The sequence below is a fragment of the Oncorhynchus clarkii genome, chromosome 20 (assembly GCF_045791955.1).
Source record: "Oncorhynchus clarkii lewisi isolate Uvic-CL-2024 chromosome 20, UVic_Ocla_1.0, whole genome shotgun sequence".
Lineage (NCBI taxonomy): Eukaryota > Metazoa > Chordata > Actinopteri > Salmoniformes > Salmonidae > Oncorhynchus > Oncorhynchus clarkii.
The window spans coordinates 26154915-26168978 of NC_092166.1; the positions used below are offsets into that span (position 1 = coordinate 26154915).

General features: G+C 40.8%; 1 protein-coding gene across 1 annotated transcript; it reads left to right on the plus strand.

Moving 5' to 3' along the window:
- Window positions 1–35: 35 nt before the first annotated feature.
- Window positions 36–11708, plus strand: LOC139376135 (proteasome subunit alpha type-7). Its single transcript, XM_071118372.1, has 7 exons — window positions 36–593; window positions 834–960; window positions 2827–2951; window positions 10466–10588; window positions 10829–10948; window positions 11127–11189; window positions 11296–11708. The coding sequence occupies exons 1-7, from the start codon at window positions 492–494 to the stop codon at window positions 11389–11391; spliced, it is 756 nt and encodes a 251-aa protein (XP_070974473.1). The 5' UTR covers window positions 36–491; the 3' UTR covers window positions 11392–11708.
- The last annotated feature ends 2356 nt before the right edge of the window (window positions 11709–14064 follow it).

Below are 14064 nucleotides of genomic sequence, written 5' to 3' on the forward strand. Positions count from 1 at the left end.
TGAACGATAATGCCCTTGAAATGTAATATATCTTCATTATATATATAAATTATAAAAACATGTCAATGCATTGTATTGTTGTTTTGTGGGGTACAATTAAGACTTTTATAAAAACAAAACAATGTTTTCAACCCCTGTCGAAAGGTGGAATAATCCAAACTCAACCCAAAGGCCACAGGGGAATGGAAAATAGTATCCCCCGGAAAGGGTCCAAACAGCGCTGAAAACGTCTGTATTAAACCCTTATTATAGTTCCGGAACCACTTATGATAACAATGAAATGCTGTTGAGTTTATAAAGAGTAAAATAAAATGTTGCAGAGGCATTTGTGAATTTATGAAAATTTTCTTGGTGAAATGCTCAAAATTGAAAGAGTTCAAGCGCATGCGCCCTGTGATTACTCTCACTCAAAACTAACTGGCAAACATTCGCTAGCGGAGTAGCTAGCTACACGTTTTAAACATTTCAGTACATCTGTTTCGAGAAACACAATGGCAGCAAGATATGACAGGGCGATCACTGTGTTTTCTCCCGACGGTCACCTTTTTCAGGTGGAATATGCACAAGAGGCTGTGAAGAAAGGCTCCACTGCTGTAAGTTTATGAAGCTAAGCTAACGTAAGCTGTGTCATTTAGCTACTATGTAGCTATACATGTATGAAAAGATAGCTAGCTACCGTAACATTGTGATGCTGTTTGAGAAAATTGCTAGCTAACTCAATTTAGCTAGCTATCATGTTCTGTTGTTGAACGCAATATTTACTTGCATTTCGGTTAAATTACTTAGCTAGTGTCGAACTACTAAACTGTTTCATTTCCCCATTCCTAATTTAGGTGGGCATCCGGGGCAAAGACATTGTTGTCCTTGGAGTTGAGAAGAAGTCTGTCGCCAAACTACAGGAGGAAAGAACAGTCCGCAAGATCTGCGCCCTAGACGAACATGTTTGCATGGCATTCGCAGGTATCTAACTAGCTAACTACATATTCATTAATTTGTATGTTATCTTGATCATCAGACGACATGCCAAAGTAAGTACCGTTGAAGTCGGAAGTTTAAATGTATTTGGCTAAGGTGTATGTAAACTCAGTTTTTCACAATTCCTGACATTTTATCCTTGTAATAAAATCCCTGTTTTAGGTCAGTTAGGATCACCACTTTACTTTAAGAATGTGAAATGTCAGAATAATAGTAGAGAATTATTTCAGCTTTTATTTATTTCGTCACATTCCTAGTGGGTAAGAAGTTTACATAGACTCAATTAGTATTTGGTAGCATTGCCTTCGGGAAACCTTCAACGGCTTCCCACAATACATTGGGTGAATTTTGGCCCATTCCTCCTGACAGAGCTGGTGTAACTGAGTCAGGTTTGTAGGCCTCCTTGCTCGCACATGCTTTTTCAGTTCTGCCCACAAATTTTCTATAGGATTGAGGTCAGGGCTTTGTGATGGCCACTCCAATAACTTGACTTTGTTGTCCTTAAGCCAGTTTACCACAACTTTGGAAGTATGCCTGGTGTCATTGTCCATTTGGAAGACAAATTTGTGACGACAAAGCTTTAACTTCCTGACTGATGTCTTGAGATGTTGCTTCAATATATCCACAATTTTCCTCCCTCGTGATGCCATCTATTTTGTGAAGTGCACCAGGCCCTCCTGAAGCAAAGCATCCCCACAACATGATGCTACCACCCCCGTGCTTCAAGGTTGGGATGGTGTTCTTCGGCTTACAAGCCTTTCCCTTTTTCCTCCAAACATAACGATGGTCCTTATTGCCAAAAAGTTATATTTTTGTTTCATCAGACCAGAGGACATTTTTCAAAAAAGTACAATCGTTGTCCCCATGTGCAGTTGCAAACCGTAGTCTGGCTATTTTATGGCGCTTTTGGAGCAGTGGCTTCTTCCTTGCTGAGCGGCCTTTCAGGTTATGTCGATATAGGACTCGTTTTACTGTGGATAGATACTTTTGTACCTGTTTCCTGAAGCATCTTCACAAGGTCCTTTGCTTTTGTTCTGGGATTGATTTGCACTTTTTCACAAAAGTACGTTCATCTCTAGGAGACAGAATGCACCTCCTTCCTGAGCGGTATGACTCCTGCGTGGTCCCATGGTGTTTATTCTTGCGTACTGTCGTTTGTACAGACGAAAGTGCTACCTTCAGGCATTTGGACATTTCTCCCAAGGATGAACCAGACTTGTGGATGTCTACAATTTGCTTTCTGAGGTTTTGGCTAATTTCTTTAGATTTTCTCATGATGTCAAGCAACGAGGCACTGAGTTTGAAGATAGGCCTTGCAATACATCCACAGGTACACCTCCAATTGACTCAAATGATGTCAATTAGCCTATCAGAAGCATCGAAAGCCATGACATAATTTTCTGGAATTTTCCAAGCTGTTTAATGGCACAGTCAACTTAGTGTATGTAAACTTCTGACCCACTGGAATTGTGACACAATTAATTATAAGTGAAGTAATCTGTCTGTAAACAATTGTTGAAAATAGTACTTGTCATCCACAAAGTAGATGTCCTAACCAACTTGCCAAAACTACAGTTTGTTAACAAGAAATTTGTGGAGTGGTTGAAAAACGAGTTGTTATGACTCCAACCTAAGTGTATGTAAACTTCCGACTTCAACTGTAGCTAACATTGCCTAGCTAAGAACAATTCGTGTAATGGCTGTTTCCAGAGGTAAAACTTTGTCTAGGGAGTTTTTTTTCCACCATTTGTCTGGTTTCAATATTGTTTGGTTTGCTGTGGTTCATAACCAAACCAGCTGAACGTTTCGCTCTTATTGTCTCTTATTTAACCAGTTGTCTGCCTCTGTCAGGTCTGACAGCAGATGCCCGCATTGTGATCAACAGAGCTCGGGTGGAGTGCCAGAGTCACAGGCTCACAGTGGAGGACCCAGTCACCGTTGAGTACATCACACGGCACATCGCCACCCTGAAACAGGTACAATACACACCACCTCCAACTAACAGCCCCTAACGACTTGCTATTGCCATCCGTGACAGACACCACTCAGCAATTAGATTTCACTAAAACAGGAAGTCACAGCCCTCCAATAGTCTCTCTGATATGTGCACAAGCAAGAGATGGCTTGTGTAAGACTTTTATTTTAATGTTAGGGGAAGCAATTTGTCAGGAACCTGTAGCAGACCCACGTTTAAAAAGTCTGTTTAATAAGACTTCCCTGTGTTTATTTTGTCAACGTCATAAAGACCAACCACCTGGACAACTGTCAGTGGAAGTTCAAGTTTATTCAACATTAGTGACACAGAGGGGACTTTTTGTGTTGGGTCAACGTGGTGATGTTGTCCAAGAGTGACAGCATCGGCGCATGCTACCAGGTTTGGGTAGGTTACATTCAGAATGTAATCCTTTACAGTTACTATTGTTAGGTTCTAATTCTCAGAAAACTCTAAGGACACTATGAAAGCTGAACCAAGTTTAATTCTTCCCAGGGGATCAATACAGCTGCATTGGACAAAACATGTTTCCACCACCACAAGTATATATATACTCCAATTTAGATGCACTCCTCCTTCTCTCCAACCCTTACATCTTTTATGGTTCTACAGGAAGACGAAGTGATGGTGTAATAAACCGTTCCTTCTCCCTTAAGGTGACCTGACGTTAACCCCCTTGATTCCCAATCCAAAGCTCTCCACCCGTATCACCTATAGCAATCATGTGACTGCCTCCCCTCTACCCAGCACATTCCAAAGCCATCTGGCTCCTACAGATAACCATTAACTTCTGATGTAAAAACCAGCCTCTATCACTTCTCCGATACTATACTATTACTTCTGATGTGTCTTGTCTCTAGTATAATAATGTTCCAACTTTAACTCAGAATCTAACAGTCCCCTGTTTTGAACATTTAACTCCATACTGTTCAACATTACATACACTTGGAAATTACTTTTCAATGGACAAACAATCATTAGTAAAACATGAACAAAAAATAAACATAATTAACATTCACAGTGAGGGTTACAAACTCTGAGACTTATGTTCTATGGTGTTCTATGATCACACCATACACAATCTTATTTCCATTCCTCATAGAACACTGATTATAACGTGTCCCCTGGGTCTGTTGACTTCTCCCAGTTCAACGTTCTCCTTCTGGTTCCCAAGAGTGATAGCACAAAACTTCCAAAGCAGTGAGAAACACGAAACATAACAGTATTAATGTGGTAAGCTATGCATAATTATATATGCATGAAAACCAAAGTCTGAGACCATGACACTTCCCACTCTCTCTTCACCTGACTCTATGCCTCCAGGATACTTTTCTGCTGGATTCCACATAAATGAAAGCCCTAAAAGCCTCTTAATGCTTTCGCCCAGTCTTCCCCTTACCGGCCCCAGGTTCTGAGAGGTGTTCCCAAGCCATGTCATTTTCACTTTGTTCCCAATTCTCCTCCATTGCCACCTGACGGGCGCCTCACCTGATAGGCAAGTGCGTATCCCTAATCAACTCTACATCTTCTTGAGGTAACTCAGCACTGTATAGACTTTCATATCAATGCCTCCAAAATGTTGTTTAGAGTACAATTATCCCACATCTATCCTTTTATATGATGCATTAACCTGCCTGGAACACTGGGTTTACTGTCTCTCTCTCTTTCCCCCTCCCTCTCCCTCCCTCCACCCCCATGGGAAATTCTACCCACTGCCCTCTCTCCCATGCAGTCACTTCAACACAGATGGACACACTGGAAACATGACAACAAATAGGATTTGCTAGCGTCCCACCTCAACAACAGCCAGTGAAATTGCAGGGGGCCAAATTCAAAACAGAAATCCCATAGTTAAAATTCCTCAAACATACAAGTATTATCCACCATTTTTAAAGATAAACTTCTTATAAATCCAGCGACAGTGTCCGATTTCAAATAGGCCTTACGGCGAAAGCACACCAAAAAATTATGTTTGGTTTTCTGTGACTAGGTGCTGACCTTACAGCCATTTTCCAGCCACGGAGAGGGCTCACAAAAGTCAAAAATAGCAATTAAATTAATCACTAACCTTTGATCTTCATCAGATGACACTCACAGGACTTCATGTTACACAATGTGTGTTTTGTTCGATAAAGTTCATATTTATATCCAAAAACCTCATTTGAAATTGGTGTGTTATGTTCAGAAATGCATTGTCTCAAACAAACATCCGGTGAAAGTGCAGAGACACATCAAATAACAGTAATACTCATCATAAACATTGATAAAAGATACAAGTGCTAAACATACGAATACAGATAAAGTTATCCTTAATGCAACCACTGTGTCAGATTTCAAAAAGGCTTTATGGCGAAAGCCCACTTTGCGATTATGTTAGGTCAGCGCCTATACACAGAAACCCATACAGCCATTTTCCAACCAAGGAGAGTGTCACAAAAGTCAGAAATAGCATTAAAATTAATCACTTACCTTTGCTCTTCATCTGGTGGCACTCCCAGGTCTCCATGTTAGACAACAAATGTTTGTTTTGTTCGATAAAGTTAATCTTTATGTCCAAATACCAACATTTTGTTGGTGAGTTTAGTTCAGAAATCCAAAGGCACCATGCGCGCTCTCAACACGAAGACGAAAAGTTACAAAAGTACAAATAAAGATAGTAGAAAAATGTCAAACGATGTTTAAAATCAATCCTCGGGTTGTTTTTGTCATAAATAATCAATATTATTTCAACCGAACAAAAGCTTCGTCAATGGAAAAGGTAAACAAGAAATGCGTGCTCCCAATCACGTGCTTGGTTCGTGTCTGGAAATTTCCACTGTCCTCTCATTGAAAGCGGTGTATCTCCCTCATTTGTCAGCGTAAAAGCCTGAAACAATGCCTAAAGACTGATCACATGCTGAGGAAGCCATAGAGATCGTGAACTGGGTCCTAAGTCTTTGTATGGTGGATAGGCTTTCAATGGAAAAACAGCCTTTCAAAATAATAGTACTTCCTGGTTGGATTTTCCTCTGGTTTTTGCCTGCCATATCACTTCTGTTATACTCAGACATTATTTTAACAGTTTTGGAAACTTTTAAGTGTTTTCTATCCAAATCTACTAATTATATGCATATACTAGCTTATGGGCCTGAGTAGCAGGCAGTTTAATTTGGGCACGCTTTTCAACCAAAATTACGAATGCTGCCCCCTACCCTAGTGAAGTTAACCAATAAAGCAGCTAACCCAACTATGTTTAAAGTAGCTCCCAGACCCAACCAATCTGCATGTCTACGGTGGAATCTAGTCTCTCTCTCTTTAGCTCCACTTCCTTTGTCATGGCGTCTTCAAGCTCACCCATTATGCAGCTGGACCTCACTTCCTGTGAGAACTATGCGCCCACCAAGGAGAGACATGACGATCTTCACCGCTGCAGGTGCTGTAAGGAGTACTGTGTGTAGACCAGAACATTGCTGTCCCAACATCCCTGCCTGGTGTATCTTGATGTACACTCAATCTCCAGAATTCAGCCCGTGCCTAGGTTATCTCTTGCTCCTCATGTGCTGCTTTCACCTGAGGATATACACACTGCAACGCATGGGTCATTTCCTGACAACATACACTCCCCCCTTATGGGCAGATCACTAATTTGTGGCATTTGAATAACAGCCCCCGGCACTCCCATCAGTCTCCCAGCTACCCAGCCATTTGGCATGAGTCCTCAAACTGATAAACCAACAATGCTGCTAAAGTAACCCCTGCTACTCCTAACATGGCCCATGACTATAGCCTCCTTCAATTACTTCCCTACAAATCAAATCAGACTTTATTTGCGACATGCGCCGAATACAACAAGTGTAGGCTTTACTGTGAAATGCTTACTTACAAGCCCTTAACCAACAGTGCAGTTTAAGAAGAAGAAAGTATTTACCAAGTAGGCTATAATAAAAAGTAACACAATAAGAAAAGCAATAACAAGGCTATATACAGGGGGCACTGGTGCCGAGTCAGTGTGCAGGGGTACAGGCGACTGCTGTGAGACTAACTACTGCATGTAATCTGTCAAGTGTTTACCGGCGGTTAGAAATTGGGAACGAGATTAATGAGTTGGAAGAATATCCAACCTAACACCATGATCTGGGTTTGTGTAATGTTCAATTTAACTTCATAATAGTCCCTATATTGTGCACAGTTGGCGGTCCTCCCTCTCCTACGAGCTATCTCCTGTAACAATATACATAGTCTCTGGGAATGATACCCCTCTATCAACACAACCTTAATTTATGAGCCCCCACAGATCTCCCCCGCAGTCACATTCCATCCCACTTAACAGCCCTATATAAACATTCTGTCTCAAACACAGGCCTCGTGTACTTCACCTCCTGCTGCAGATACATTTGCAAATATCATTCCATCTAACCCATAAAACACTAGTCACTAATGCACTTCTACAGTTATAAACATACTAAAACATTCTCAAATCAATGAGTCAATATACATCAGCCCCTCTGGAACAAGGATCACTCTTATGTTCCATTTCTACTTTGCACATTCTCCCATTGCAAATCTACCATTCCAGTGTTTTACTTGCTATATTGTATTTACTTTGCCACCATGGCCTTTTTGCCTTTACCTCCCTTATCTCACCTCATTTGCTCACATCGTATATAGACTTGTTTATACTGTATTATTGACTGTATGTTTGTTTTACTCCATGTGTAACTCTGTGTCGTTGTATGTGTCGAACTGCTTTGCTTTATCTTGGCCAGGTCGCAATTGTAAATGAGAACTTGTTCTCAACTTGCCTACCTGGTTAAATAAAGGTTAAATAAATAAATAAAATAAAAACCTAAAAACATTGACTTGAAAAGGAAAGGGAAGAAAAGTACATGTTTAGTAACTTCACACCACCCTTGATGCGACTAAAACTGTGGAAAGAACCGTCCATCCGTAACGTTCTATACCCATATGATGCTGGTCTCCATGCCCTCTCCTTCATTTTCATCCTTGGGTGTTATTGCAAAACACAGACTATGAGCCTTTTATGCAATTAATTGTGCTGTATCTTCCAGCCATCTATATGTATTGTGATTTAACATAAAGATTCTGACATGGTAAAACAAAAAAAAGCCTTCATGGTTGGCCCAAGCTATCATCCAGTGAGTTCTCTAACAACCTCCCTGTCGGAGGATACTTAGAGATAAGGTTTCTAGAGCCTCCCTAGGCCTAATACATTTTTGCAGTGCCCTCACTGTTTTAGAGCCCCCCCCCCCCTCTCTCTATCTGAATGATAACTAAAACATTTGATAAATTATCCAACCCAAATTCAGAATGACAGTCCTTAGTGCTTACTTTGAGTCTACGACTCGAATTCAAGTCTCTCAACCTAGCACACATCATCCCTGTTAGAATGTCTGTTTATTAACTGAACCTTTTTATTGCCGGTAAAAACTCTTCTCATTACAGCCCCCATTTGTCCCTGTTTTACTGTCGCCTGGTAACGAAAGAGCGATATCTCAATGCATACTTAGTCGAAATTGTTCGCAGTGTGTAGATCCCCCCCCCCCTCTCCCGACACTTATCATTCTAGCGTGTCTTCTTCAGATAGCGTTACAGTTAATCTTCCCAACGGCACATGTAACTCGTGCCTGTCACATTTGATGGCCCTTGATCATGTCCCGATTTTCAATATCCAAATGGATACATCTGTTTCTACCACGAACACGAGTCTCTCACCTGAGCCGTTATCTCTCTCCACACGCGCGGTCTCAGCACTAACCACTATCCTGAACAAAAATATAAATGCAACGATTTAAAATATTTCACTGAGTCACAGTTAATGTAAGGAAATCAGTCAATTGAAATAAATTCATTAGGCCCTAATCTATGGATTTCACATGACTGGGAATACAGAGAACCATCTGTTGGTCACAGATACCTTTAAAAAAAATGTTGTGGCGTGGATCAGAAACTCAGTCTATCTGGTGTGACCATTTGCCTCATGCATAGTGTAGAATGTTGTCTCCTCTTCAATGGCTGTGCGAAGTTGCTTGATATTGGAGGGATCTGGAACACGCTGTCATACACATCGTTCCAGAGCATCCCAAACATGCTTAATGGGTGACATGTCTGGTTAGGCCATGGAAGAACTGGGACATTTTCAGCATTCAGGAATTGTATACAGATCTTTGCGACATGGGGCTGTGCATTACCATGCTGAAACATGAGGTGATGGCAGCGGATTAATGGCATGACAATGGGCCTCAGGATCTCGTCATGGTATCTCTGTGCATTCAAATTGCCACCAATAAAATGTGTTTGTTGTCCATAGCTAATGCCTGACAGAACCATAACCCCACTGCTACCATGGGGCACTCTGTTCACAAAGTTGCACACCGCTCGTCCACAATCTGCACACCGCTCGTCCACACGACACCATACTCGTGGTTTGCGGTTGTGAGGCCGGTTGGATGTTATGGTAGTGAAATTATCATTAAATTCCATAGTAACAACTCTGGTGGACATCCCTACAGTCAGCATGCTAATTGCCCCCTCCCTCAACTTGAGACATCTGTGGTGTTGTGACAAAACTGCACATTTTAGTGGCTTTTTGTCCCCAGCACGAGTTGCACCTGTGTAAAGATCATGCTGTTTCATCAGCTTCTTGATATGCCACACCTGTCAGGTGGATGGATTATCTTGGCAAAGGAGAAATGCTCACTAACAGGGATGTAAACAAATTTGTGCACAAAATTTAAGAGAAGCTTTTTGTGCGTGTTTAAAATGTGTGGGATATTTAATTTCAGCTCATGAAACATGGCATATTATTATATTTCTCTTCAGTGTAGTTACCTGTCCAAAATTGTAATCACACATGTAACTTTTGGATTACCCAAACGAAATAACGTAATCTGATTACATTCCATTTTTTGTTATTTAACTAGGCTAGTCAGTTAAGAACAAATTCTTATTTACAATGACAGTCTACCCCGGCCAAACCCGGACAATGCTGGGCCAATTGTGCGCCGCTCTATGGGACTCCCAATCACAGCCGGTTGTGATACAGCCTGGAATTTAACCAGGGTCTGTTGTGATGCCTCTAGCACTGAGATGCAGTGCCTTAGACCGCTGCGCCACTCGGGAGCCCAACTATCCATCAGACACATTTGGTGTGTCATCATATTAGTCTCTGATTTGTGGTCTTTCAGACATGACAAACTTAAACTTGCGCCTTTTTTCAATGCTGATTTTGAATGTCATTAGGAAAATAAATGTACAAAAAAATATATATTTTAAAAGTAACCCTAGAAGTAATCATCTAGTTTTTCAAAAGTATATCTAATCTGATTACAAAATTTTTGCTGGTCATGGATTACAGTTAGTTGTTTTGTAATCCGTTACTCCCCAAGCCTGCATGCAAGGCTACCTTGTACCCAGTTTGGTAGAGTAAACTAGAGTCCATATGATACTTGACTGTTTGTTTATTTTCATATAAAGCCAGCTTTTTATCTTTTTCTATAGCGTTACACTCAGAGTAATGGACGAAGACCGTTTGGCATCTCGGCGTTGATCGTGGGTTTTGACTACGATGGGACCCCCAGGCTTTATCAGACTGACCCCTCAGGAACATACCATGCATGGAAGGTCAGCCAATCCACAAAAATATCTCACCTTTCTCAACAGATAAATATGTTTTAATGTTTTTCATAGCCATAATGATTATCTGAAGTGTATCATTGCAAAAGTTAGATTTTCTTGTCTTAATTGTGCGGTTTGTTTTTGAAAATAAACATTAGGTATTGAGCTGGATTTAAACCACACTATTGGTATTTTAATGTTTTAAAAATACTCAGTTACTGATTTGTTACCCATCTCTTTGTTCAGGCAAATGCAATTGGCCGCAGTGCTAAGACAGTGAGGGAATTCCTGGAGAAGAACTACACAGATGAAGCCATCGCCACTGACAACGAGGCGATTAAGCTGGCAATCAAAGCCTTGCTTGAGGTGAGGTCAACCACTGTCATTTTTATGCTAAACTCCAAACCGACGCCTACTTCCTACTCCCATAGGCACTTCTGTAGGTCTGAGACAGTTATATTTGGGTATTCAATATGGCCAAAAATTTGGCTGTTAGCATATTAAATCCATTGTGTACATTTGACCTTTTGAACTATGTTTACAGGTGGTTCAGTCTGGTGGGAAGAACATTGATCTCGCTGTGATCAGAAGAAACCAGCCACTGAAGGTAACCTCACCAAAGAGTTTGGTGGTCTGATCCCAGTATTTGCTGCTTTACACATGTCCTTATCTATGAGTTAATTGCTTCTTTCTTTTGCTGTTGCTCCATGTAGTTATTGGAGTCCAAAGAAATTGAGACCCTGGTGGCTGAGATCGAGAAAGAGAAAGAAGATGAGGCAGAGAAGAAAAAGCAGAAGAAATCTACTTGAAGTCGTTACTCAACCACTGGCTTTAATTTAGCCCTTGGGTAAAGGCAGTCTATTTGGTCGGTAAATATAGAAAAGTGTCAAGGTTTATAGGCCCAAATATAGCTTTCATGTCACACACTAAGGTTTGTATGTTGAATTTTCACATAAATATCCCACCGGCATTGCCATCAATGCATGGTTTATGTGGAAGTTGAGCTGTGTGGATCTCAAGTTAGGATTCAGAACTTGGAGATCTCACCTTGTAAGAACCGTATGTTATTTTTATTTGAAGTGAATGTTAATAGACCGACATACTTAATAAAGTCAACTTGTTTATGTACCTTCGTTTTTATTCATTCATCGGGTTATCGGAGAGTTTGTTTTCTTTAGATTCATGTTATCTTTGTTGTGTGTGTTGATGCTAAAATATGTCTGTAGTGAAGTCGAGCACCCAATCCCAGCTAATAATTTAAAAAAAATACTGTAGTAAAATGGAATCAGAACAGCATTATACCAACTATGTCAAGAATCAACAATGAAACAGTAAATATCACCCCCATGAATGGTTCAGCCCCCCCCGGGACCTATTGAGATATTGCGCGTGACTAACATATTTAAGTTCATTTCTAATGCTAACGCCTTGGTCCAATCAGTGTAATTCTGTACATGCCGGATCTCTGGCAGGACGCGTCATTCACCCAAGTTATGTCAATTGGGCTACTGCTGTCTGAGATGTCATGTGACTAATGGACAGCCAGGGACAGATCCACAGTCCCTTCCCTGATTTCATCGTGAGGGATAATAAAGGTTTAGTTTGACATATCAGTGGGTCAATATGAAGAAATGACAATGTAATTTTAGCTTCACTTGAGTATCCTACCCAGCAGTATACAAAAAGATCACTGTTATCCCTCACTCCGACAGAGAGTAGACTCAACATCCTTAACGACAATGTTTCCATTTACCAGCATTCTTTAGGAATATCACTCATACAGCGAATGCAGAGTAGCCCAGGCCCCAGACGGACTGCTTTATGACACGCTCATCTCTCACATAGTCATTTAAAGTGCAGTTACAGTTGAAGTCGGAAGTTTACATACACTTAGGTTGGAGTCATAACTATTTTTTTTCAACCACTCCACAAATTTCTTGTTAACAAACTGTAGTTTTGGCAAGTCGGTTAGGACATCTACTTTGTGCATGACACAAGTAATATTTTTCCAACAATTGTTTACAGACAGATTATTTCACTTATAATTCACTGTATCACAATTCCAGCGGGTCAGAAGTTTACAATACACTAAGTTGACTCTGCCATTAAACAGCTTGGAAAATTCCAGAAAATGATGTCATGGCTTTCGAAGCTTCTGATAGGCTAATTGACATCATTTGAGTCAATTGGCGGTGTACCTATGAATGTATTTCAAGGCCTACCTTCAAACTCAGTGCTTCTTTGCTTGACATTGGAAAATCCAAAGAACTTAACCAAGATCTCAAAAATTGTAGACCTCCACAAGTCTGGTTCATACAACCACGTTCATCTGTACAAGCAATAGTACGTAAGTATAAACACCATGGTACCACGCAGCCGTCATACTATTCAGGAAGGAGATGCGTTGTCTCCTAGAGATGAACGTATTTTGGTGTGGAAAGTGCAAATCAATCCCGCAACAACAGCAAAGGACCTTGTGAAGATGCTGGAGGAAACAGGTACAAAAGTATCTATTTCCACAGTAAAACGAGTCCCCTATATCGACATGACCTGAAAGGCCGCTCAGCAAGGAAGAAGCCACTGCTCCAAAAGCGGCATAAAAAAAGCCAGACTACGGTTTGAAACTGCACATGGGAACAAAGATTGTACTTTTTGGAGAAATGTCCTCTGGTTTGAAACAAAATTAGAACTTTTTGGCCATAATGACCATCGTTATGTTTGGAGGAAAAAGGGGGAGGCTTTTTCCTTCACCAACCGTGAAGCATGGGGCTGGCAGCATCATGTTGTGGGGGTGCTTTGCTGCAGGAGAGACTGGTGCACTTCACCAAATAGATGGCGTCATGAGGTGGGGAAAGTTAAGTGGATATATTGAAGCAACATCTCAAGACATCAGTCAGGAAGTTAAAGCTTGGTCAGAAATGGGTCTTCCAAATGGACAATGACCCCAAGCATACAGCCAAAGTTGTGGCAAAATGGCTTAAGGATGACAAAGTCAAGGTATTGGAGAGGCCATCACAAAGCCCTGACCTCAATCCCATAGAAAATTTGTGGGCAGAATTGAAAAAGCATGTTCGAGCAAGGAGGCCTACAAACCTGACTCAGTTACACCAGCTCTGTCAGGAGGAATGGGCAAAAATTCACCCAACTTATTGTGGGAAGCTTGTGGAAGGCTATCCGAAACGTTTGACCCAAGTTAAACAATTTAAAGGCAATGCTACCAAATATTAATTGAGTGTAACTTCTGACCCACTGGGAATGTGATGAAAGAAATAAAAGCTGAAATAAATCATTCTCTCTACTATTATTCTGACATTTCACATTCTTAAAATAAAGTGGTTATCCTAACTGACCTAAAACAGGGAATTATTACTCGGATTAAATGTCAATTGTGAAAAACTGAGTTTAAATGTATTTGGCTAAGGTGTATGTAAACTTCCGACTTCAACTGTACATGTGATGTTCCTGCTATGACGTCGAAATAG